At 30.2% G+C, this 27,960-nt stretch overlaps 2 protein-coding genes and 1 non-coding gene across 3 annotated transcripts; 1 reads left to right on the top strand and 2 right to left on the bottom strand.

Moving 5' to 3' along the window:
- Positions 1-2,420: 2,420 nt before the first annotated feature.
- Positions 2,421-10,129, bottom strand: LOC109793590 (eukaryotic translation initiation factor). Its single transcript, XM_020353062.3, has 9 exons — positions 9,832-10,129; positions 8,386-8,457; positions 7,743-7,838; positions 7,258-7,446; positions 5,436-5,533; positions 4,698-4,785; positions 4,262-4,612; positions 3,925-4,170; positions 2,421-3,832 (listed from the first exon to the last, which is right to left on the bottom strand). Exons 1-9 carry the CDS (start codon positions 9,964-9,966, stop codon positions 2,801-2,803), a joined length of 2,307 nt encoding a protein of 768 aa, XP_020208651.1. The 5' UTR covers positions 9,967-10,129; the 3' UTR covers positions 2,421-2,800.
- On the bottom strand, positions 9,575-9,678 carry LOC114915534 (small nucleolar RNA snoR103). Its single transcript, XR_003803602.1, has one exon. It is a non-coding gene; the product is annotated as a small nucleolar RNA snoR103 (small nucleolar RNA).
- Positions 10,130-19,515: 9,386 nt separating the features above from the next.
- Positions 19,516-26,244, top strand: LOC109793324 (translation initiation factor IF3-4, chloroplastic). The gene is made up of 9 exons (XM_020352791.3): positions 19,516-19,791; positions 19,870-19,909; positions 19,988-20,047; positions 20,887-20,939; positions 21,726-21,781; positions 21,888-21,921; positions 24,938-25,010; positions 25,112-25,204; positions 25,863-26,244. Exons 1-9 carry the CDS (start codon positions 19,661-19,663, stop codon positions 26,010-26,012), a joined length of 690 nt encoding a protein of 229 aa, XP_020208380.2. The 5' UTR covers positions 19,516-19,660; the 3' UTR covers positions 26,013-26,244.
- The last annotated feature ends 1,716 nt before the right edge of the window (positions 26,245-27,960 follow it).

Genomic DNA, 27,960 nt, shown 5'->3' on the forward strand with positions numbered 1-27,960 from the left:
TTTAAAAAGAAATTACAAGACTAAAAACATAGCTTTAAATGTGAGAGATCAAAAATAATTTTATCTCATATTTGAAAAACTAAAAACGTATTTAAATTAAAAATATATTATATATAATTTATGGTGAGAATCAACTTATTCCAAGAGTAACACTAATAGAATTTTTTTTTGAGGGAAGTAACACTAATAGAATTATTCTACTTAATAATTCATAATCTACATTAAATGTCAATGATTCAACCGTTAAATTAAAAGTTCTTAACAAATAGATCAAATTTTTAATTTTTTATAGTTAAAAAATCATATAATACTTCATTATATAGATTCAAATTAGTGTAAAAATATATTTTTATGAATATATGACAATTTGAATTAATGTAACCAAATATCAAATTCATAACTACATTGAATGTTAATGATTCAACCATTAAATTAAAATTTCTTAAAAAATGGATCAAATTTTTAATTTTTTTTAAAGTTTAAAAATCATACGATACTTCGTTATATAGATTCAAATTAGTGTAAAAAATATATTTTTATGAATATATGACAATTTGAATTAATCTAACCAATTATCAAATTGTTTTCAAATGTTCTATATTTTATTTCTTCGTTAAGAACTTTTAATTTAATAGTTAAATGACTGAAATAAAATTTAATATAAAATAAGTTATTAAGTAGAATCACTCCACTAAGAATTATTCTTGAAATGAGTGAATTTTTTTTATAACAAACTTAAATGTGTAGGAAACTAAAAATAGACATATATTTAATACAAGTAAATGAATAATATAATATCATAAAGTGATAATATTATAAAACAAAATATATTAATAAAATTATATTTTAAATATTATTTACCTTAGTTATAACTTAATCACTCCACTTTAAATAGTTTTTCTTCTATAAAATTGTATTGCTTTATATATTTTTTTTCTTTCAATGTTTTAATGATTGATGTAATAATTTTATGTCAATAAAAATAAATAAATTTAAAATAATTTTTTATATTTTTAAATTTTTTATTTCAACATTTTAATTAAAATTAAAATAACCTATTAAATAATATCTTAAAAATAATGAGTCTTTTTTTTATTATGTTTTGTATTTCACTAAAAATTTATTACATCAATAATAATACCTTATATCTGTATCAAAATCAAATTTCAATTTTATTATTAATTAAAATATTGTTGCAAATACTTGATCATAGAAATTTAATTATATTTAACAATTTTTTCTCATGACAAACAACAAATATCTATTATATCAATGGTATTCCAATCACTAAAGTATCAAAAGAATACAATTTTATAAAAAGAAAAAATTATTTAATATAGAGTGATCATGTTATAATTGAAATAAAAAGTATAAGATATTAGTTATTTAATTATATAATATTATTATTTATTTGCGGGTAATTAATGTGTCTGCATTTTTAGTTCGTCGCACTCTTAAATTGTGTATAATATATTTCATATAGTTATAAAGTTAATTAGTGTCCTTTTAAAAAAGAATTAATTATGGTCCTATTGATCTTCATTTATTATTAAAGCATGGAATAGTGAATTCAAACCTCATCCAACCCTTTTTAATTTTTATTTGTCACATCGTCTCTAATAAGTTAGATCACCAAAATTCTTGCCACCTAAAAATATCTTTAGAAATTTAACAGTAAATTAATTTGAAGTTCAATAGTTTTAAAAGTAGGGGTCCTAGGGGACTTGATTTGAGCCCTTAAATCTGAAAGGCTACAATTATCTATTTGATGAATTACAGAACTAAACACATTTAAGAAGAAAAAAAACTAAAGATCAATGACTTGAACCATTATTCAAAGGTTAATCATAAATGAAAAACAAATTTCATGATGACAGCAGTAATCTTATTTTTATTTATAAAAGATATCCGGGAGACAAAAAAGATCTTGATTGAGCCGTTGATTCTTATTCCATTCGCAAATGACAAGTGGTTGGATGTAGCAACCGGCCGTCGCTTCTTTTTTCTGTTCTAAATACAAAGGAGAGCACGTAACATGCGTATGAAACTGGAATCTTTCCATTAAGTACAAAAAGATGAGGGATTATAACAAATGATTGAAGAAAATCATATTCAAAAACTGCTGATAAAAACCAATGGTGAAAAGCGTCACATATCAAACTCTATATATAACAACAAATATCTATAATTCCAAAACTCTATATATAACAACAAATATCCATAATTCCAAAGAAAGGATCGTATCATTCGTATGGTGGAATTGAGAGAGCATTGATCATAAATTGTAATTCATGACACATTTTCCAAAACAAGATTTCACCTATAGGGTTCTATGACGGGTCATTCATAACCCTCAAGATAAGAGCAACAAGCAGCAGCATGAGTGCAAGCTGAGCAATCAACATCTTCAAACAGGGTAATGAACATATAACGATAATGATATTTATGAACTAACCAGTTAAACAATTACTATGTCAACAAAATTAAGTAAAAATTGAAACTAAAGAAATACAAAAACATTTGAACCCCTAAGGACACTTAACCGGAGAAACTTGGCACCTGATTAGCTAACCGGAAAATAAAATCCGTAGCTTTATGGTTTAACTTTTCCCTCAATAAACATCTCAAAAAATCAAAAATAAAATTTTACAGCTTGAAAAAAAAAACCTGACACTGGAAACTCCATTTATAACATACTTTAATACAAAATGCTTTTACTGAAAAGGGAGGACGAAGGTATTTAAATTTGAAAGTAGCAGCAAAGGAAGACAGGTTGGTCCAGTTAAAGAATCATTTTGATTCACTTGAGCAGACTCTGGCAAGCCTCAATATCAGATGTTTGTGAATCCAACACAGCTTGCCCAGAAGCAGATCTAATGGCCCCTACCGCACTCTCAAATATTGCTCTCTGGAACATGTCATCATCCACCTTCTTCAGAATCTCTTTCACCACCTTAAAATCCAAACCTCCAGCCACAATTAGTTTCCCAATTATCTGACCAAAATTACTTGGTGCTTTAGGTAAATCTATCCCAATATCATCCAGCAGAGAACCAAACAACAAACAGCCAGTCCCTATGTCTATAGGAGTAAGAATCTTCTTAATATACAGATACTCAATGAGATTGGCAACAGGTTCAACACACGGTGGACTTTTATCGAGTGCAAGGGAGATGGCTTCCTTAACAACCTCAGGGTGGTAAGAAGGAGATTTTAATTCCTCCAAACATTGTAATGCCTCATCCAAAAGCCGAATACTGAAATACTCCTCTAGAATAGAGACAGTTCTGCGGTGAAGATCATCAGTCTTCAATTTTGGAGCTGGAGCTTGTGGCTTCTCAAAGGACACAGGAACAGGAGTAACGGTTTTAGCAGGTGAAGGGAGTTGAGGTGCTGCCTCAGGACTTGAACCAAAGCTTGTCGGGCGAGCAGAAATTGTACCACCTCCATGTACTAGGGCACTATTTCTTCCACTTACAATACCACCACTACCTTGAGGTAGCAATTTCGAATTAAGGGTTGTGGGCTTTGAGGGTAAAGAAGAGTTGCTGCGTCCAGCAGCTTGAACACCTGACAACTCTCTTGGCATGGATCTAGTCTTAGGAATCTCCCAGTTGTCGTTATCAAATCCAGGCATCCCAGGCATCTTCCTGGTCCCTGGCATTCCAGGCATCAAACCCCCTGTACCAGGTCGAGCAATAGGAAAGCCCCCAGAGCTGGCATTTCCTTGAATACCACCACGGGTATTTCTAATACTTGCAGTGGCACCTGGCCGCAAACCAAGATTTTTTTCTGCCTCGGAGTGAATTTCATTAATGGTTTTCGCTTTGACCTACATAAGTCAGCATTGAAACATAAATCAATAACAAGTGCACTTAACATAGGGAACTATATGTCAAAAAATATAACAATTTTCTAATTTACCTCTTCACGTCTAGGAACCCAATTATTAGCACGCAACTCTATAACATCCCGAATCATGAACCTAAGCCGGGGTACAAGTTGTTGGTTTGTGCTCAGTTCTTTCAATCGGCTAAAGTAAATATCATTTATACGCCGTGATTTAGGACTTTCATCTAGCTGCTTGCCAATAGTAATGAAAAACTGACATATGGCTTCAACATTTTCCTCAACTGGACAAGACTTGCTCTCCGGGGATCCTAAAAGCTCCTGCTCAAATTAACAACCATACTTGTAAGTGGATATTGCCAAACCAACACATACATTTTATGTAATATTTGACATCTTAAATCCTTACAACCTGAACAATGTGATGGACAATCTTTTCAGGAACCATCTTTTGCTTCAATAGCTCACCAATTAAACGGATATTTCCAAGGGTACGAATCTTGATCAGTCTTTCCTTGTCCATACGCTCCGTCTCCTGCTCAGAGGCAGTCATCCTTTTTATTTCCTCCCTCAGATTTTCAGCACCTTCAAAAGCCTCCTGGCAAATATTCAGGAGTACTCTCTTAAAGGTGATTTCTTTCCCACCAGGTTCTTCAGATGGGAATGGAGGCAGCTTTTCATTAAGATCAGAACACAGCTGAGCATACATGGGGCAAAATGTAGGTTCTAAAACAGCCTTATCAAAAATAAGTGAAATGACATCCTGCATTCAAAAAACAAAGCAATTAAGACAACAGCAACTAAGAATGTGAACAGAAATAGATTGACAACATCCGTTGAAAAGTGACCTTCAAGATTTCAGCTGATGTAATGCCAGAATCGATTAACTGACCCTTCAGGACATCAAATTTCTCAGGAGTCAATTTATTCATTATTCTGCATAAAATAAGACAACAGCATATAAATAGCAGGGACCATATAGCAGGAGCATGGTTATCAATGGAATATGGCAGAATACAGTGGAATGCCAAAGTTCTGCGATATAAATACGCCATTGCAGCCAATGGCACCACCAAAGCAGGCCTCCCTTCACAAATTGCCTAAGGCAGAGGCATCAGAAAACACCATGATAAAGTGTTAAAGCAGTTCTATAGTGGTTTTTTAACAACATTGAGCAGGAGTCATCCAATTCTATATAAAAATCAGAAGCTGTACAATTCCAAAGATTCTTAACAGATAAGGTGTGTGAAGGGCTTAAAAACAATTTCAGAAGTAGCTTTTTTATATATACATGATAAAAAAATATATATATAAAAAAAAAAAAGAAGGAATCTCTAAGTAGAAAATACTGACTTCTTTATTTTAATTTTTCACTTTCACATTCAATAACCAATGATTTAATCCCTCAAACTGTGCATTGTTCAAGCCTTTTTACTACCTGCCAGAATCCAGGCCAACTACTTCACAATTAAGTTATGAGTACAGACGCTAAGATTCTACCATATATGGCAACCCAGAAACCTTCCACATTGCATAGCAAGAAGGAATCATCTAACTGTTATTCACAAGTATCCAGAAACTATTACCCTTTCACAGTCTTTAAGACACGATCCTTGTCAGAGAGACTTCCCCTTCTAGCTGACCATGGAACCTCAGCCTTGACTAGCGTAGGAGTAGGTCCTCCCTGAACAAAAAGAAAGTCATTAAAAAAATACAAAATTTATTATTCCAACCTAATAGATAAGAAATGAAATCGTTATCTTATTAAAAATAACGTATCAGCATATGACAATTACTTTTAATAGAGTAATTCTAATACGGCCAGCACAACTTAATCATCATCAGTTACTAGTCTAAGGAGGAATGGGTTAGACTTAAAAAGAACATCATACAGCAAATAAGGAGCTCTAAATAAAAGTAATTTCCTTTCTTTAACAGCAGTTCAGAATAAAAAATAAAAAACTTTGATGATTGTAATTACTACAACTAAAGAGTTCAAGTTAGTTCTTCTCGATACTTACAAACTCCAAGTGCAAATAAATATAATAAAAAAAATAATAAAATTAAAGTGGCAATTGATACATGGATAGAAGCACATGAGACTACATTAATAACCAACAAACTCAAAAACACAAGAAAAGCCTGAAAACTTTAATTACTAAGACAAACATACCATCAAGAAAGTAAAGTGTTTATGTGATAATGAATGCATCACATGTCAAATTTGCTCAAAATGCATATCTTGCCAGATTAAGAATACATATAAGCCATAAAAATATCGGTAAATCTTGGTCACAGATTCATCAGGGTATCTGTAGCAACAATTTTGATGAAAATAAATATATACATCAAGTGACAAGTAATGTAATTATGGCCTTCTCTAAGCAGTCAATCCTGGATAGCAGCCAAGCCGACAAATACTATAGCAGGATAGCAGATAGTGGGATGATCATTGTTGTGAAATCTAGACAACAATATATGTAATTTATAATTTTATATAATACACAAATATTGAAAATAGAAAAAAACACTATTAAAGAATACGGACAATCTATTTAAATACTAATAATAAAAACTCATTGTGAAAAGAACCGATGACAAAAATTTAGAAGAAATAAATGGTTAAAAACTGAGGGATGTCGGAACTTGAAACGGGGAACTCATAAATTGCTGAATGTTCACATAAAAAGGGGAAAGTTAAAGAGATAAAACAAAAGACTTGATAGGGAAGAATTGGTAAAAACGTTAAATGTTACTGAATGTTAACATAAAACAGGAATTTAAAATGGGAAAACAAAAGACTTAATAGGGGCAATTATGTAAAAAGCATAAATGGGAAAACAGAAAGACATCTGCAAGAATTAACAGGGGGTGAAAATGAAAAGATTAAAAAAATTAAAAACCCAAATTCAATAACAAAACGGTAAAATAGGAAAATTCAATCTGTTGCGTCCACAATATTTCGCCCCAAATGTTGAAATTGTGGTTGCTGGCACATTAAGGACATCTCAATTTTTTAGCAAAACACAGTTCCACCCGCCATGACAGCAAAACCCACCCCACACCAACAATTTGCATTCCTTCCTTAAAAACTGCAACCACTATCTGTGAATCTCTACTAAAGCAGAGTACCTAGGGCCTTCTATCCTGTGGAAATATCTCGTGTGACGAAATTCATATCAAACAGGTTACCAAAGAGCCAAAATGGATGTTCAGATAATTAAGGATAACATAGCAGGTAATGGTATGCTATCATTGAACCATAAGAAGCAACATATTTGGAACTTCTCATGCAAGGAAAAATTTGTTACAGCAGTGATGTTGCACTTCCATGTTTACTGATAGCAAATTTCAAACAAACTCATAAAGTCAACTAAAACACTGATATTGATTTCTTCCGATGCTTACCCCTTGCGTAGAAGAGATTTGTGTCCTTGCAAACTGGGAATTAAGTTGGTCATGGCGATTAACCTGACCAGCATCCTGCTGTCTATTGTCCCAAGACCTCTCATCTGGATTAGCAGGAAGTTGACCAGAACGACCACGCCAATCACGGTTATCTGGCTCAGAGTACCTATTTTGTAATTGATGAGGAAGCTGCAGAAGATAAAGTGAACATTATTACATAAAACTTGAGTGCTGAATAGTGAATAGAATTACATATATAGATTTATAAATTTTTAATTGAAACAATCAAAATAATAAATGTAGCACTACAAATATCAGTATGATATTCTAATTATAGAGAAGTCTTCACTTCATGTGATACAAACAATTATGCTTTCCACCAAAACATAATCAACTTCAGCAATAAACTTACCAAATGGGATGAAGAGGATCATGGTTCTTAGAAAAATTTACAATATAATTAGAAGACAGAAAAAGATAGTTACATTGATTTCAGCACGGCCCCAACTTTGATCTTCACCAAAAAGCTCAGCTTCTATATCTTGTTTAATCTTTAGAATATCATCAGAGACCTCAACAACCTAGAAATCAAAAGTTTCAACAGCCAGATAACAGTTGCAACATAAATATCAGTTTATATGTTTACATGAGTCACAAAAGAATACTGACATATGATATTTCAGAAGTAGATTCCCCTCATGTATGGGAAGCAAAGGGGGAGGAGAAAAGTGAATGAAACAATAAAAAAGTATTCAGAGGCTCACGTAATAACATAAATCGCCTTTTAGTGGACAGAATCCTCCTCCCCTTTTCTCCAAAAAAAAATAATCCATTGTTTAAAAGTTGTAGATATAAAAAGTGTAGTAGGCTTACAACAACGAGCCAAGAGATAGATGTGATTAGTATAAAACTTAAAATCTATACAAAAAATTAGAAAAATTCAGTAGCCATCACGGAATGTTAATTTTACAGTAAATTTTTGCAGAAGATAGATGTGCTTAGTATAAAGCTCAAAATCAATCAAGGAAAAGGCAGCAGAAATATATAATACAGAGTAAAAAAAGTTGCTACTTTAGAAATAGCTCAGAGAATTAAAACGAAATTTAAATAGCAAGAGCAAACAGTTACCTCTCTAAGCTGTACAAGCTGATCTCTGGTATACCGCACACGTTCACGACCCTCAAACCGTGAATCACCAGTCTATAAAACAAGAACAAATAACATACAAATCTCTTCACATGGCCCAGAGTAAAACAATCACCACTAAACCATAAAAATAATAGCACAAACTCCAATGAACTAAGCTACATGCACAAATATTGCAGAAAAAATCCATGTCTTTTACAAACTATGGCAATAAAAATGGTTATAACAAACAAAAAATGAAACTCAATAATAAACCAACATGTCTAGTAACATTTGTCCAATAAAAAAGATGTTTCGCTTTCCATCTACTCATTCGATACATTTAGTACATCATGCAGCCAAAGGCAGCTCAGGAAAACCGTCTTTGCAATCATTGCCTTAGCAATAAGATAGTTTTGAGAATTTTCACAAATAACACATAAAACTCAATAACAAACCATCATGTCTAGTAACATTTGTCCAAGAAAAAAAGGTTTCACTTTCCAACTACTCATTCATTAAAAATAAATATACGGAAAAAAAAAGTTAATAAAGTCATTTAGCACAAAATGCAGCCAAAGGCGGCGCCGGAAAAACCGTCTATACAACCATTGCCTTAGCAATAAGGAAGTTTTGAGAATTCTCAAACCACACATGAAACTCAATAACAAACCAACATGGCTAGTCCCATTAGACTAAGAAAAAAGGCATTACGCTTTCCAACTACTCATTCATTAGGAACAAACATACCGACAAATCGTCATGAAGTCAAAGGCCGCAGCTACATAAAAACCGTCTTTACAACCATTCCCTTGGCAATAACAAAGTTTCGAGAATCTTCACAAACCACACATGTCCCTCAATAATAAACCAACATGTCTAGTAACATTTATCAAAGAAAACAATCATTTTCGTTACCAACTACTCATTAGTAGTTACAAACAAACATTCCAACAAAGTTAACAGAATCATTCAGCACGCCATGCAGCCTCAGACAGCTCCGAAATAACAGGCAAAGCATTCAAGTTTCAACAATTGTCTACTTCAAATCAAAGTTCAAAGACCATCCTGTGGGACACTAAATGTGGACACCTCTTCCAATGAAAATTCTAACCTTGATTCACCCCTTCCACCAGACCCAAACACCCTCAAAGAGGGAAAACAAACCCTAGTCAGAGACAAACAAGCACACCAATATAAGTGGGTCCTTTATGGGCAATCTAAAACTGAGCGAAGCCCATCTAAAGCCCACACATTGCTTTACGTCCATATTTACAGCGAGAACACATAACTGAGTGCTCCCACCAAGAATCAGGACATTCCAACTTCACACACTCACAACATAACTTCATTCCTATTCCCACAACCCTACACATCAAACACCATAAGCAGTAACGAGATCTAAACAAAAGGTCGAAAAATAAAACAGAGATCTAAAAGGAAGAAGACCTTGAGAGAGAAGGCGGCATGGGGGCGCGTGAGCGGGAGATCGGCGGAGGGAGAGGGAGAGGAGAAAAGCCTGCTTCCACCGCCGCGACCACCACCAGGCCTCAAGCTTAGGACAGTTGGATCACCTTGCTGCATATCACTACGATAGATTGGAGGGTGTTGTGTTGTGATGTGTTGTGTCGAAGATGTTTCTTCTCTCTCTCTTCTGCGCAGCGCAAAGAGAAGAGAATGAGAAAGAGAAACGGTGTGGGGGTGACGGGGAAACAAATAAAAACCCTTCTCACCACACCCTATGTTCTCTTCTTTTCCTAATTTTCCATTCCATTTATAATTTATAATCATACTACATAAATAACATCTTAAATATTTATTATATAATTAAAATTAAAATTTATAATTAATTATATATAATATGATTTAATATAATTTTTTTAATAATTTTATTTTTAAATTTTAAATAATAAAAAATAATATTATTCAAATTTGAGATTTTAAAATTTGAAAACAATATCTTTTAATCTAACAAAAATTAAAAAATTTTAAGTAATTTTATTAAATATAATATTTAACATACATAAATATACATAAATATAATACTTAAATATATAAATTATATTATAAATTTACAATAAATAATTTTACTAAAATATAATATTATTTTTATTTAGACTTAATTAGATTTTTATCCTTCAAGTATTGTAATTGTACAATTTTGATCCCAAGATTTTAATTGGGTAATTTTAGTCTATAAAGTATTTCAATTATGTGATTTTAGTCTTTTAATTTTTAATTGAATAATTTTAGTCCCTCAAATATCATAATTGTGAAATTTTAGTCTCTCCTATTAAAAATTTAATAATTTATATATATATATATATATATATATATATATATATATGTATATATACACAATATTTTAAAATTATACAATTATTTATCTATTCAAGTTAACATATATTATAATTTTCGTTAATGTATCCAATGATATATATTTATTATTACTAAATAAATAAAATTTATATATTATTATTTTTATAATATTACTAATAAATTAATATCAATAATATTATTAGTATATTTATAGATAAATTAATAATTTAATAAATTTAATTTATTATATATTAATATACTTTTACAAAAATATAAGTATATTAATTAGAAATATACATATCTTATCTAATATATTTATATTTTTCTAAAAGTATATTAATATATAATAAGTTATATTTATCAAATTATTAATTTATCAATATTTATACTAAAAATATTATTATTTATCAGTAATATTAAAATGCTAATAATATATAAATTTTATTTATTTATAATAATAAATATATATCATTTGATACATTAACAAAAATTATAATATACGATAACTTAAATAAGTAAATAATTATATAATTTTAAAACATTATATATATATTAAAATTTTAAAATTATTAAATTTTTAATAGAAAATACTAAAGTCGCACAATTATGATGTTTGAGAGACTAAAATTGTTTAATTAAAAACCAAGGTATTAAAATCACACAATTACAATTTTTTAAAGACTAAAATTACTCAATTAAAACATTGATGATCAAAATTGCACAATTACAATACTTGAGAGATCAAAAACAATTAAACCTTTTTATTTATTAATAATTTATTTTAAAATATTAATATTTAATTTAATTTTTAAAGACTTAATATGAGATTTATCAATAATTATGATAAATAAAAGTTGAATATTAATGTTTGTTGGTCAAGATTAATCTTTAAATCTTAAAGTCTCAAGTTTTTTTTTTGTTCGTGCCTGGAGTATCTACCGTCGACAGTAGTGACTAATTTCTTCGCTACGTTGGAGGCACCTCAAAGGGTGGGATAGCTGGCCCCAAGATTTAACGCGGCTGCATACACAAGGCAGGATTCGAACCCTGACCTTGTTTAAGCGTGGATCAACCCCTACCGCTGAACCACATGCTTGGGGTTAACGTCTCAAGTTTAAGTATTGAGTATAATAAAAAAAAAATTAAGAAAGATGGTCTTTATATAGTTAAGACCTAATATTATAGTAAAAAAATGAATTGGATAAAAAAAATTAACTTACTACACTAAAAGAAATTTATCAAAATTCTGGAGTAAGTGATAACTTTGGTTGATTTTTCTTTTTCTCACATATTCTTTTTAATCCGTTACCATATCGACAAAATAATTGTTGATGAAGATGATGCTTACAAGATTAGTAGAAGTTGTGTTCTTTTAAAGATAATCATAACACGTGATTTCAGAGATCAGAGATTAAACGATGTTTTATTTTTACAGATTTTATCATCTTTAATCATTATGAAATCTTTATCTTAATTTTAAAAGTTTTGTAATACTTTCAGAAATTATCACTTTATATAAATTAGAATCAGTTTTTTACAAATTTAAATATACTTTTAATTATTGTAAAATAAGTGTATTTTTAATTGTAATTTTTTAACATAATTTTTCATTTTTACAGGGAAGTAGCAGCTAAAAATTTGTATTTATTCTTCATAATATTATACATGGATTAAATATATTACGACAAAATAAATGAGTCAAATTACTATTCATGAACTATTCGAATTTCACATGTTACTTCTTCATTCATGCTCGTTTTTTTAGTTATAGAAAAATTCAAACTCAAGATTAGATTTTATTAGATATGAAGTTAAAAGAATTTTACAAAAAATTTTCATTGAAAAAAAATATTTTTTTTTTGTAAAGACAAAATTTTATTCCGCAAGTAGAATAATTTGTCCCTCTATGGTAGGCATGGCAACGGGGCGGGGCAGGGGCGGGGCAGGGACGGGTTTTACGTTCCCCGCCCCCGCTCTCGATACCCGTTAGGGGTAAAATCTAGGTACCCATTATCATCCCGGCGGGATTCGGGTTTTCCCGCCCCAACCCCGCCCTTGCTCCTATTTTTCTTTCTTTTTTTTTTTAAATAAATATGAACTAATTTTTAAAAAAATAAAAGAAAAGTAAAATAATATAAATTTTTACATATAAATATTTCTAATTTTGGTTTATATATATATATAAATAATTTTTTAATTATATTATTAAGCGGGGCGGGGCCAGTATTAACATCCTCGTCCCCACCCCTGCCCTCGATTTTATCAATCAGGGCCCGAACCCGATAAACACGGGTTTTCCCGTCCAAATCGGGGCGGGTTCGGACGGGTACCCACAAGGAAGGGTTCGGACGGGTACCCATGATGGCTGGTTAGATTGTCATGCCTACTCTATGGTAGCACATGGTTGACCCTATTGGTGTTGGTCCATGATTGGCAAAGAAACTTTAGGAGGGTGAGGGTCTGCTACGATTTTGGATTGGTTCGTGTGTATGGGTAGGTTTCGATCAATGCATTAACTCCCCATTAAGAAGTTGGTTAAACCTTGATGATGTGTTGTTCAAGGCCTAATCGTCCATTCCCACCTTTTTAGGAACGACATAGTGCATTCTAATTTCTCAGAAGATTGTGGTAACACTCACACGCATGAAGAAATAGGAAATAAAGGTATCAATAGTTATAGATCCCCCCAAGTTGAGACACGAGATAAGGTTTTTAAATAGGGGTTGATAGGTGTGAGAAAAGATAAACACTAGAAACGCAGTTGAATAGTGTATATCAAAAACTCATACGTTTTCTACAGTGAAGTGGTAACACTAGTCAAATGAAATAAAAAGAACAATCAAATGAAACACTAAGTATTTTTATACTGATTTGTTTCAACTACTGAGACTACATTCAGTTATTAATCCAACCAGATTGAGTTCCATTATCTTTAAACAAAGATACAAGTATTCTTTTAATAAGTCATTTCTAACTCAACCCTAAGTGTTTTTTGACTTATCTCTTTAAGCAATTACCCAAGTAACAACAAGCATCTCTAGGCTTAACAACCAAGTATTTTTTTACAGTCAAGCCTCCCAAAATCAAGAATAAGTATTATTTTTCAGACAAACCTCTTCAGGCTCAACCTTGTAACAATAGTTATAAAGGTTACAAAGAAGTTGTGTTTGTCTTACTAAGATGTTATACAACCAATTATAGAGCAATGAATATTTACAAGAAAGAATAAATTTTCAGGGTGTGTTTCTATACAAATGTATATATGTGTGTTTGTTCTCTAATATATATTTTATGTCTCTATCTTCCATGAGCTTTAAATATTCTTATATAGTAGCTTAGAGAAAATGATCGTTGCAACACTTTGAGTCCATTTCAAAAGTTTTTTTTGTCTAATCAAGGAAGTTACTTATCAATTTTCCATACCCAACGGAGCTTGTAGAAGCAATGTTAGCATAGAGTCAGCTACAGTAGTGACTATCTACTTTTCTCTATGATTTTAGGACTTTGGTTTTAATGGAAAGCATGATTTTTTCTTTAATAGATTTGTGAGTTCCAAGATGATCTTTTGAATATATTTGTTAAGGAATGAAGCATTCAAGGTGAACTTTATCGTTGGTCTCAATAAATGATAAATATTTAATGTATATGAGACAAACTGTATGATTCATCTAATTAATAATGTCTTACAGACGATATACATCTTACACTTCATCTGATAAGTCATTCAAAGATATGTTTCAAAGATGTTTTCATAAACATTTCTTTTATATAAAAATGTTTTATTTATTAGCATTAAAATTAAAAATTTTGGATCGTCTTTTGACTTAACAAATTATACTTTGTTTATGTATGACTATGATGTCAAAAAATAAAGATGACTATTATTTGATGCACTTTACATTTATCATGAGTAAATATAGGGAATTAAACCCTTATAAATTTGTCATTGTCCTTTAGTTCGAAAAAAGGTAGTTTGCATTTACATGATAAATCATTTAATTGAAATATGATGAAATGAGTATATGATCCTTTTATGATTGTGCCTGACAAGATATCGAAAAGTAGAGATGGATATTATTTGATGCATTTTGCATTCCTCGTGAGAAAATATAAGGTATTAAAACGTTATCAATTTTTCTTTGTACCAAAATTTTGGATAAATTAGTTGCATTGACATGATGAAACTTTTAATCAACATATAGTGAAAAAGGTATATAATTTTTTTATGATTATTGTTGATCAAGCTCGAGATGAAGACATGATCTTAGTTGGTTTTGATGATTACAAATGAGTCTCTTGAGAGATAAGAGTGCAACTTGTAGTTTATTTTGTTTTTGAGCCTCTTGATAAATAAGAGTGCAAGTTTTATCTTGTTTTATGTGGTTTTAAGCTTTGTTGCTTGTGTGCTTTATGCTTGGTTAGTAACTTAACATTTTATCTCTATCTAGATGATGATTGATGACCTAGATATAAGTTAAAATTGACTTGTAAAGAGAAATGGTATAAAAAAATTGAGATATTAAGTTTTCACTTAAGATAATCGACTATTTCAAGTAATAATTAATTATTTACTCTATTTTTGAGTTACTTGAGGAGTAGTTGTTGTAATAATTAATTATTCAACAAAATAATCAATTATTTCTAAAACAAGGTTTTAGAATAATCAATTATTGCTCAAAATAATCGATTAAAATGTTCTTGGTTGATTTTCATAATTGCTAAAAACAAAATAATTGATTATCCATGTAAATAACCAATCATTTTAGTTAAAAAAACTTATATATATATATATATATATATATATATATATCATTTTGCACACCTTGAAGAGAGACTTTTGAATTTTTGTGATATCTTTTACAAAAACACTATTTGTAACACATTTCTCTCTACAAGAAGAGGTTCCTTGACCTTTGTGGTAACCTCAAGAAAGTTTTCGAGAATTGAGTTGATCATCATCTTCATGGAGTAAAAGGTTAAGCTACATGGTTGATTCATCTTCTTTGATTTATCCTGTACATCAGGTGAATTCATTCTTTAATTTTCTGTATTGATTGTTTTCCTAAGTAGGTTTCTTAAGAAGGGAGACTCTTGTAGTAGGGTGCTACAAGTAAGTGCTTCTTGGGGTTCAAGAAGTGGTTTATTTTAATAGTGTAGAAGTGTATTGCATATGGTATTGTGATTGCAAAACTTTTAACATTAAAGATTAGTGAAAATTTTCAATTGGGTTGATTGAGAATTGAATGTAGGCTACAAGTGGATGTGGTTGAACCAATATAAATTGGTTGTGCATTTTTCTCTCTCCTACATTTGAATTTACATTCTTGCACTTCTATTTTCATGCTTGTTATGTGTTGTGATGCATGTACATTGCATTCATGGTGAAAAAAATATGGTATTAAAACCTTATAAATTTTTCCCTATCTTGAAATTTGGAAAATGTCAGTTGCAATTACACAATGAATTATTTAATTGACATATGGTGAAAGACTATATGATCTTTTTAATGATTACGCCTGATCATGATCTCGAAAATTAGATGTGGCTTTCAATGCATTTTGTATTCATTATGAGAAATTATAGGGTATTAAAACCTTATAAATGTGTGCCATCCCTAAATTCAGAAAAAGCTAGTTTCATTTACATGATAAAACTTTTAATCAACATATGGTTAAAAAGATATATGATCTTTTTATGATAATGCTTGACCATTATGTCGAAAAATAGATATAACTATTATTCAACGCATTTTGCATTCATCAAGAGAAAATATAAAGTATTAAAACATTATAAATTTGTCTGTCCCTAAATTTAGAAAAAGTCAGTTGCATTTACATGATGAATTGTTTAATCAACATATGGCTAAAATGATATATAATCGTTTTATGATTATACCTGACCATGCTGTCAAAAAATAGAGATGACAATTATTTGATCCATTTTGTACTGATTAGGAAAGGTTAAAAACCTAATTTAGTCCCTTATAATAATTGTTTGTTTCAATTTAGTCTCACTTTTATTTTTGATCTCAATTTGATCCCTAATAAATTAAATTGTTGCAATGTCGAACTTCCGTCCAAATTATTTAGACGGAATTAACTGTTGGTCACGTGGATGCCACGTGGAAGCTACGTAGATGCCACGTGGATGTCAAATTTTTGTCATGCATCTGGAACCAGAACGCCCGTTTTGAAATCGGAACGGCCCGTACTGGTTTCACTCTTGGTATGTTAATTTTGCATCTGGAACGGGCCGTTCCGGATGCAAAATTAACACACTAGGAGTGAAACCAAAACGGACCGTTCTGGTTCCAGAATGCCAATCCAGGAATTTTAGATCGCGATGACAATATTTATTCATATATTTGTAATATTAAAAATTTTACATATAATTTTTAAAAGTATAAATATATATTATAATTATTTTTTACAAGTTTTTATATCTATAATTATGATTAAGGATGAAAATAAACTAGGTCAGATTATGTTATATTATAATTTAACAGATTTAAACCTAATTTTTGTTAAAAATACATGTTATAAATATTATATATTTATCTGTCATAAACATTTTTTAAAATTTTTGGTTACATAACAATCTTAAAAACCTACTTAATAATAATTTAACACTAATAAAAACATATAAATAAATATGTTAAATCTTATAAAAATTAAGTTTAATTTATTTATCATATAAAGATGTTTTTAATATGTGATATAAATTTTTACAATTTTAATTTTTTTTTATCAACATAAACAATAAATAGAAAGTAAAAAAAGTTTGACAAATATCAGATAAATGAATAACTCCTCGAGATTTATATTTTATACATACGATAATTTAAATATATATATATATATATATATATATTAGAATATAATTTTTATTTTTTAAAATATATTATTTTTTAGATAAAAATAATTGTGTATGTGTAAATGATTTGCTTTCGATTTTTGAATTCAGAACAGACCGTTCTGGCTTCCAAAACGAGTCGTTCTGGTTCCAGAATGGCCCGTTCTGGTTCCAAAATGGCTCGTTCTGCTGCACGCATTGGTGTTAAATAATGCATCTGGAACGGGCCGTTCCAGATGCAAAATTTACACACCATGAGTGCAACCAAAACGGGCCGTTCCGGTTTCAGAACGGGCCGTTTTGGTTCCAGATGCATGACAAAATTTGATATCCACGTGGCATCTACGTAGCTTCCACGTGACATCCACGTGACCAATAGTTAGCTCCGTCTAAATAATTTTGATGGAAGTCCGACATTGCAACAATTTAATTTATTAGGGACGAAATTGAGATAAAAAATAAAAGTGAGACTAAATTAAAACAAATAATTATTATAAGGGACCAAATTAGGTTTTTAGCCATTAGGAAAAAATATAAAATATTAAAAATTTCTAAATTTGATGATGCCCCCACATTTTGCTCACTTTCAAATTTAGAGTTTATTTTCTTGCCAATTTCTATATAATTCTCTCTCTCACTTTCTCTCTATCTTAGATTTCTTTGTCTCTAAAATTGATTAGCTAATAAATGCTCAAGAAAGAGAAATAGAATAGGGTAAAAATGATAAACAATATTGTGCAAACAATAATTATTATATTAGTGCATATTTTATTACAAAAATGATATAATTTAATTTACTGAAATATTCTAATTTTGAAGGACTTCTTTTGAAAAAAAAATCAATATTAACAATTTTATATAATAAGCTACTATAACTTTTAATGCACATTGGTTTCATAATGCAAGAATCAAGCCTATAACTTTTAATGCACATTGGTTTCATAATGCAAGAATTAAGCCTAGTTACAATAGTTGAAGACTAACAGCTTGATCATTAAACCATATGATTTTATGTTTATATATCTGAAAAAAATTATGTTTATATATGTGTGTATCTATAAAAAGAAAAAAGATCTTCTTACTCTAAGAACAAGTTTATCTAAACTTATTCCATTTAATAATTCATGATTTTCATCAAATTTTAATAATTTAATCATTGAATTAAAAGTTCTTAATACATAAATCTAGCCTACAAATTTTGAAAATTATTTGATGCTTTGTTTCATTAGTTCAAATTGGTATATAAAATACTTTTACGATTATCTGTCAATTTGATTTAATAAAACGAAATATTATATTATTTTTAATTTTTAAAAATTTGTAAATTTGAACAATATATTAAAATTTTTTAATTCAATGATTGGATCATCGAAATTTAATATAGATTATGAGTTATTGAGTGAAATCTAAGTAAACTTATTTATGAAATAAATGGATTTCTCTTTCATATGTATATGTATGTATATATATATATAATTAAATTAAATTATATTTTGTTTATACTAATTCATACATTTCAACTAATGACTAATTTTGAATAAGATAAGACTTGAATTTCAACGAATGTGATTATTTAATATTAGTAACTACTACTATTAAATCAACATGTTTTGATGTTATATATTAATTTATAGAGTTTCACCAATTTATAATTTTTATGTTAGAGGTAAGATTCAAACACATCATTTTCATGTATGTGTTAGTGGCCATTAAAACTATTATACTTTATTATTATTCAATTGTCTTAAATATTTTCTATAATATTTTTTAACTTAAAATTATATATTTATACGATTGTTAGAGTCTATAATTTGATTGTTCTATTATTATATTAATTATAATTTTTTAAAGACTTCTTTAAAATATAATATAAGTTTTATAAATTTTATTAAAATTTATAAATATAAAATATATGACATAAATATATATTTTTTTAAAATATTAATAGAGACCTACTATGCACATCAATTAGCGAGGATTCCACTATACCTAAGCGAGTATGATGATGGTTTTTAAATGAGGAATGATGATAGAACTGAGCAGGGATTGCAGATAGAGAAGAAGGAAGAGAAGGGATGCGTTGAGTTGATTGTTGAGCGTAGTAGCAATGAGTGGCCTCACTCTCAGTCCCACTACTAACTTCCCCATCAATTTCAAACCCATTCTCAAACCCCCTCTTCTTCACCTCAAATCTTCCATTTCCTGCACCCTACACAACAACGACATAGCAGCCCTCAGGTATTCTAAACTCTCTGTTACACTCTTCTCCCTCCAATCATTCTACTGCTTAGTTAACTAAACCACTTTTCTTACCAGGTCAGCTTCTGTGAGGCTCATTGATGGGAATCAGAACATGGTTACTTCTTTTATCCCTTTCTTTCTCTTTGCATTTTCATTCTGCTTACCCCTAACCCCTTCTTCCCACTTTTCCTAGGTGGGCCTTGTGTCCAAGGCTCAGGCCCGTCAAATGGCCCAGGATGCTCAACTTGACCTCGTAATATACTTTCTTTGTCTTTTGCCTGCTTATCTCAGTTTAAATAATGCACATGCATGCTCCATTCTCTTTATTTTTCTGCCTATCTGAATTTCGGTTATTCTCTCGTGCCAACTTTGCAAACTTTGTTGGAGAGAAGAAAAATGAAACCTCCTCGATATTGGACTTAGAGAGGGGAGGGATTTTTTACTTTTGTTTTGACCCATTAGTTTCCATTCACCTCCATCCAAACATGTCTGTCAAAATAGCAATCAAAGTTAAAATAAGGTGGCATTAATGTAAGAGTAAATTATGTATCAAAGGAGTCTACCTTAGTTAGTTGACCAGGTGCGTGAGTGTTGTAAACTCCATTGGTACCCGTATTTCATTTCCATGATCAAAAAAAGAGTAAATTATATAGACATTACTTAAGGTTTTTGTTTGATTGCAATTTGCACGCATACTCTTTACATTTTCTATCCCTACAATAAACACCTTATTTGTTTGGAAAATATTATGCCAAGTATTGACCCCCCTTAGACATTACGTTAACTTCCTTAATTATTTGAAAAACATTACATTGTGACCTCCTTGTAAGGAAAGTTACTGTTAACCTTAAAAAACAAGGGGTGTGTATACAATTTCACTAAATCTTAGTGGGTGTTAGTGTAATTTACTGTTGTAATTATTAGTGAAAGAACAAAATGAACATAACATTTTCTTAAACCAAACAACTCCCTTGTGTTGTGACTCAGTTTTGTTAGTTGGCTCAGTGCACACCTACTTTGCACGATCATAAGAATGCAGGCTGCTTCTAATATGAGTGCAAAGTAGTGACTTATTTTCCCTATATTTTTCAGGTGATAGTATCGCCAGATTCAGATCCTCCTGTTGTAAGAATGATGGATTACAAGTATGATCTTTGAACATCCTGAGAGAAATTATCATCTTTGTTTCAATACTTTTTTTGCTTACCTGGATATTTTTTTTATGCTTATATTAAATATGCTATCACAATACTTTGCTTACCTGGATAATGTGTTTGTATTTGTGTCATATTGTCATGTTCACACTTCACGTGTTGGTTAGTGGGTTTAGCTGTTAATAGTCTACTTGTCTACATGTTCAACAATTAGGTATTTAACTAATGCTTAATTGGATTTATAGACTAATATAAATATTTTAGAGCATGTCTAGACTCTAGATACAACCTTAAAAGGGCCTTTAAGAGCTGCTCTACTGAAAAATACGTTTTATTTTTAGTAGAGAAGCTTTCAAAAGCCCTTCTAAACTATATCCAAATAGGCTCTTAGTGTCTTTGTTTTTGTGCTTCTAGCTTTATGCAATTACAATTACTTGTCTTTTTAAAATATTATGTGGCATAGGGGAGTGTTGGTGAAGGTGGGAGTGGGGGTGTCATTTGCATTCAGTTGTCTATAAATTGATGATGTGGTTCTATATGGTAGTGTATTTCCATTCATTTCAATGCCTGGTCGTTAAATTTTTCAATTCAACTCACATGTTGGAAATATATTGAAAGTTAAAATTAAAATCAGTCTATATTAAGATAAGCATGTGGTTGACGAGAGATTATATTTGTCGTAGTTCTTTTATTTTCTGCCTGCTGTCTGCTCTTATACTTATCCTATGAAATTATTAATCTTGAAATTTAGAAATGATTATATTATTTATTTTACAGTAAATACAAATATGAACTGCAAAAGAAGAAGAAAGAACAGCAGAAAAGAAGTTCTGGTAATCGTTGTATTTTATTTTCTTTTAAACTTTACTGTTTTCTTCCAATTCATGTAAAACTCAGATTAACAACACATCAAATGCGGATGTGTTCTTTTAACTGCAGCTAATCGGATGGATTTGAAGGAGCTCAAAATGGGGTAATGTTCTAGCCTAGATCCTTCTTCCTTATTTATTTATTTTTCTTTTATTTCTGACATTCATATGTTTACTAATCTATTTGGAGTTCTGATATGTTCTTATTGGTCAAGTATACATAATTTTAAATTGTAATAAGTCAAGGTTCTAACTTATGGACACCAAATTTAGGCAGTTTGACTATGGGTCCTCTTGAAAAGCATTGCATGTGTACCTTTGTATCTGTTTTGGCTTTTTCAGTTCATTGATAGACTTGGTGCTTTTTAATTGTATATATAAAATCTAAACTAGCAGAAATAAAAGGCTGTGTATTTTAAATCTCAAGCATTTGTAATTCATGTACATAGACTTGGTGCTTTTTAACTGTGTATCTTAGCAAAAGTAATAAAGACAGAAAGCCGAGTATGTTATATTTTAGTCATTTTTTATTCACATACATATGTACTTGGTGCTTTTTAACTGTGTATTTTAGAAACTAGCAGGAATAATAATGAGAGAAAGCTCAGTATTTTGAGTTTTAGGTATTTTTATCATGAAAAGTTTGCTTTGGGTTGTCGACTTGGGATCAATATGAAACTAAAACACAATGAATTAAAAAGAGTTTTTTTTTTGTGCTACTCAAAGACAAACCGATAGGTACCCACCAACAAAGGTGTATGTTAGGAAGAAGTTACATGAGCAGCAGGGGATCTATTCTACAAGTAAGGATGACGACTTGCAAGAAATGTGAATAACTAAATCCTATGTGTGATGAGTCTCATGATGGAGGGAGAGTAAACAACACAGCAGTGTGGGATAAATAGGAATTGAGGGAAAGAGAGGAGGGATGAAAGAAGTGATTATAAGCAGTGGGGAGAGAACCAGGCCCCTTGAATGTGTGACTTCTAGTGTGTTTTCTTTTAAATTTCTGCTAGTTTTGTATACACATATCAGAGCCCACTGATTTGATGTGAAGTTGATGTCAGCTTACACGACTTGATACATATCTCAGTTTGCATGGTTCTGATCTGGTGCCTATCACAAAAATTATGTGATGCATTGATGCTTCATGGGTATATACAAGGATAAAAGTAATATTGTGGTTTTCAATAACAAAATCTGTCATGAGTGATTAGATATCATGACTGTTCAAAACAAACAACAAAAGCCTTATCCTATTAGGAGAGGTCAGCTACATGGACTACAAGATGCCATTCAGCTTGGTTAAAGACCAAATTCACCATGAGACCTCTCCTAATAATTTCCTCCAATGCCCCTTTTGGTCTCCCTTTCCTCCTTTCACATGACTAAAAACCATGAAATCTATTTTCCTCACTAGTATTTCTACTAGTCTTCTTTGTACATGTTCCAAATCACCTTAACAGAGGACAATCTTATATCAAATGACAAATTGTATTTCAGTGGGAGAGTCTAGGTTTCTCGAACACCTGGGTTACATTTTTTGTTTTTCAGTAATTTGTCTTTACCCATTCCAGTTTACGAATTCATCTCCACTGAGCTACAAAGGGGGGATTGATTTAAATATGTTTTTCATTCTCTTATTAGTTATTACTTTTGATCCAGTTCTATCAGAAAGAAGCAAGGTTTCGATGAGAAAAGTGACAACAAAGGCATGAGATTGACCACAAGTAAATGGTACACTTTGTATGGAGAGAATTTGGCTAGGGAAAGTGTCTTGACACAGGAAAGTGATTGGAAAGTTGCAAGAAAAGGAGACAGCCACCAAGAATTGTAGCAGAGTTCAGGTGTGCAACAAAGGGGTTTCATATTTTTGGGAATCTGGCAGTGAAACCACAGAGGATTCACTTTGTTTCAAGAATCATGGAGGATTTTACCAGTTTGTTGAGAGAATTATTGTAAAAAATTATTTGTTAGCCACCCCACATGTTCTGATATTAGTTGATTTTGTACAATCAATTAGAGAATAATCTCAGCTAACAAATATTATTCTCTACAATAATGATTAGTAATTGATTATTCTATTCTAATCAACATAGTATAGTTGATTGTGTTGTTACGTATAAATGCTTAATCCCAACATAGTCTTGTTTAGAGATCCAGCATCTTTTGTCTACCCAAAATCTTACAGATTAACTATCCTTACATTCTGGACGTTGAGCTTTTGCATTGACTGACTAACAATTGAACATGTGAAATTGTGGATATAGATCCCATCTAAAGAGCTTTTTGTTAATTCTGAGATTTTGGTACATTGCTCTTGTTACTGTCACTTTGACCACTAGAGGAGCCTCTAGCTTTGCCTTTTTAGTCTTTTTTTGAGACACATCATGATCATTTCATTTCTCTCATCTCAATTCTTTTCCAATTATCCATGATTCCCATATGACAAAATGAAGCCAAGCTGCCACTCCTCAGTACAAGGGATCTCACTAGACAATCATAACCTTAAGGGGGATAAAGCTTTTGTTGGTTGTACATATGTTGAATGCAGTGCGTAGATGTATCTTTCTATTTTCCATATGTAGGGATTTACTGTTGCTTAACCTCTTTATATATAGCCATCCTTTGGGGGAATTCTTGTTTGCTTACCTTTGGGGGCTTAGTAGGTATAATTTATAGATGACATATTTGAAATTTTGAATACTAGCGTTTGGTTGTAATTTGGGGTGTTGCTATTTTGGGGGTGTGATCATTATGTCTATTTGGGTTAATGTTTTTCTCAAGGCTTTTCAGTTTGGCCAGTCCATACTATGAGGCAACCATACCCTGCATATTTGAGTCATGACAATCTATTCTATGATTTATGATTTTTTTAGGGTTTGTTTGGTCTCTTCTTGAAAATGGAGGTGATAAGTTCAAGCATGAGTTTTTCTACGAAAAGCCTATCATTGAATTTTTCACTTGCCAATCTTAAAAATAAAATTGACTTAGTGATAACATGAATCCAGTTCTAAAAGGGACAAGGATTGGTTTTATGAGTTGTGGTTAAGGTTTAAGTACGCTCAATTATATGCGACTGTTTGCTTTCTACTAATCTCTTTAAACTTTTATTATCAGATACAACATAGATCAACATGATTATTCTGTGCGGTTGAAAGCTGCACGGAAGTTTTTGAACGATGGTGACAAGGTTACATGAAATTTTCAGTATGTGTATATATTATATGCAAACAAAACCGTACCATCTTCATAGTATTAATGTATCAATATCTTTTGGATCAACTCTTGTAGGTTAAAGTCATAGTGAAGCTTAAAGGCCGTGAAAATGAATTCAGGAATATTGCTATTGAGCTTGTTAAACGTTTCCAGGGTGATGTTGGGGAGGTACGTGACATTGCTACTTGTGTCATTGTGCCTGATACTATTGAGACCATGAGACAAATTAGGGTATATTTGGTTTGAGAAAACTTGTTTTTATTTTCCCAAATAATTAAAAAAATGTCTTATCATTTTCACTTTATTTTCTGTTTTTAAATTTGTTTGGGAAAGAGTAAAAACATTTTTTTTGTGAGCTTATTTGCTATGTTTCTTATAAAAATCTTCTAAAAATAAAATAATATCATAATTTTGTAATTATTTGTAAAAATAAGAAAGGAAAACAGAAAATATTTTCTCAATCTAAACAAGCCCTTAACATTCTTTTCTCTGTTTTAGTTTTCACGGAAAACATTTCATTTTACAAAGGGTCTGTTTAGATAAGCTTTCTTCTTGGAAGTACTTCTAAAACATAAGAAGGAAAATAAAAATAATTTTCTTTATAAACTAAAATTAATTCATATGCGAGTTAAAAATAAAATTTTAGAAAAATTAATAAAAGAAAACTTTTACAAATTAGTTCATGCATAAGTTAATTTTAATTTATGAAAAATTTTATTTTATTTTTTCTTCTTATTTTGTTTTTCTAAAAAGTATTTATGGAGAAGCTTATTTAAGTCTTAAGTATTTGAATTTTGCATCCAAACCACACTTGGATGATGTGCAGATTGCAACAGAAGAGACTAAAAGCTTTCGTGACAGAAACATATTCATAGTTATGGTTCCAAATAAAGCCGCTCTACAGAAAGCTCAAGAACCATCAAAGACAAAAGACAAGTCAGCATCAGATGAAGTCTCCCCAAGTATCCAATCATAACTGAAAACTTTCATCAAGTTTCACATTCTTTTCATCAAGGTTGGTTGGGATCTGAGTATTGTACAGAGTACATTCCTAAATACATATTACTAAAGGGACCCCTCTAGCTTAACCAATCATTAATGTAAGTTGTTTAATTTTTATTGAATGGTTGAAGTTGACAGTAATATTAATACATACTTTTCAATTACAATGCAAGTCAAATTGATGACTAGTATGAGACTTAAATCAAGCACTGTCCCAACATTATACGCATTGGCAAGGAAAACATCAATTTTTGATCAATAAGAATGCTTGATATGGTTAGTAAATAAAGCTTGCATGTTTTAGGGGGCTTCTTAATGGTTATATATTGTGGTCTCAGAGTTGGGGTGGCTACTCTATCTCAAGATGTAGAAGCTGCAACTTACGTACCTAACGATTTGAAGGTAGCTTAGCTTTCAAGTGCTTACCTTCCAAGAATGCTGACATGCTTTTAACTTGCATAGAACGTAGTCTCCTGAAAGCAACACGTTTTATGTACAATATATTATTTATTTATTTCTCTCTGGAATTATAAAATTATTCAATTTGACAACTGTTTAAGGATCCACCATGCATTTTTATAGGTGTGACGGTAAGCCTTTTCTTGTTGAGGACTCATTTCTATTCTAGGTGTTATGGTTTCGTATAATTTTCGTTCCTAACTTTCCGTTATAATGTCCTCGTCTTTAGAGGTGTAGAAAGAACAAAATTGATAAATTGGTAACTTTGAACTTTGAAGTATCATTATGTCTAAAATGGCACAGCTATTAGAAAATACAATTGTATGTCGAGAAGTTGTGCACGTGAGTTTGTGGGTATTCAATCCATTCATAAATAAATTTGAACAATTCATCCATCACAATAAAAATAAATAATATATTAAATTTAATTTATCTATTTAATTTTATGGATGGTTAATAATTCATCCACTAATTTTTTAAAATGCATTGAATTATAATGAAATGTTTATTGATTGTTATTTTGATATAAAAATATTTTTTTTATAAATTTTAAAAAATTGCATATGTAATAACTTATAAAGAAAGGAAATAAAAATAAAATATTTTAAAAATAAAAATTATTTAATTTTTAAAATATTATTTTTATAAATGGATTAGATATCCATTCATTAAAAAATAAATCTTTAAATAAATAAGTTAGATTAAATTTTTAATATATCTAAATAAATTAATGAATTATTTTCATTCAACATATCTTAAAAAAGTTCTCTAATTCATCCGTTTGTTTTATTATGCAATCATTTTATAATTATTTAAAATTTGCTTATGAAATTGGAAGGAGGCCATTCTCACAATGACCCAATCATTCTCTATACCATCTTTGTTCTTAAAACACGAGTTCTGATTATTATTAGGTATGCAACTCGTTTTTTTTTTCACTAAAAAAAATGCAACTTAATTAACGAGAAATTTTCTATATAATTACCGATTGGTGAGGGATCAATCAATAGATAAGTATAAATTATCTATTACCAGTCCAATGTGTCTGTTATTATTATTATTATTATTATTATTATTATTATTATTATTATTATTATTATTATTATTATTAACTATCGTTGAAAAAATGAAAGATATTTAGTTCAATTTTTGTTATTAAAATGAAAGATTATTATTATTATTATTATAAGGTGTTTGTAGCGACGATTTAGTTCAATTTTTGTCTTTAAAATTATTTAAATAAAATAGAAAAATTAATAGTGATTCGATTTTAAATATATTATAAAATTTAAATCAAATCAAATCAATTTTTTGCACTTTAGTTTCATTCCGTTTTTTTTGGTTTAAAGCTTTGTTATTAAAATCAATTAAAAATATGTAATAGTATTATGTATTTATTATCACTTTTATTGTTACCATTTTGATAGATATCAATAGTATTCATGAACTTATTTCTAGACTCT

This window comes from Cajanus cajan, chromosome 2 (genome assembly GCF_000230855.2).
Source record: "Cajanus cajan strain Asha chromosome 2, NIPB_CcT2T_4, whole genome shotgun sequence".
Taxonomy (NCBI): domain Eukaryota; kingdom Viridiplantae; phylum Streptophyta; class Magnoliopsida; order Fabales; family Fabaceae; genus Cajanus; species Cajanus cajan.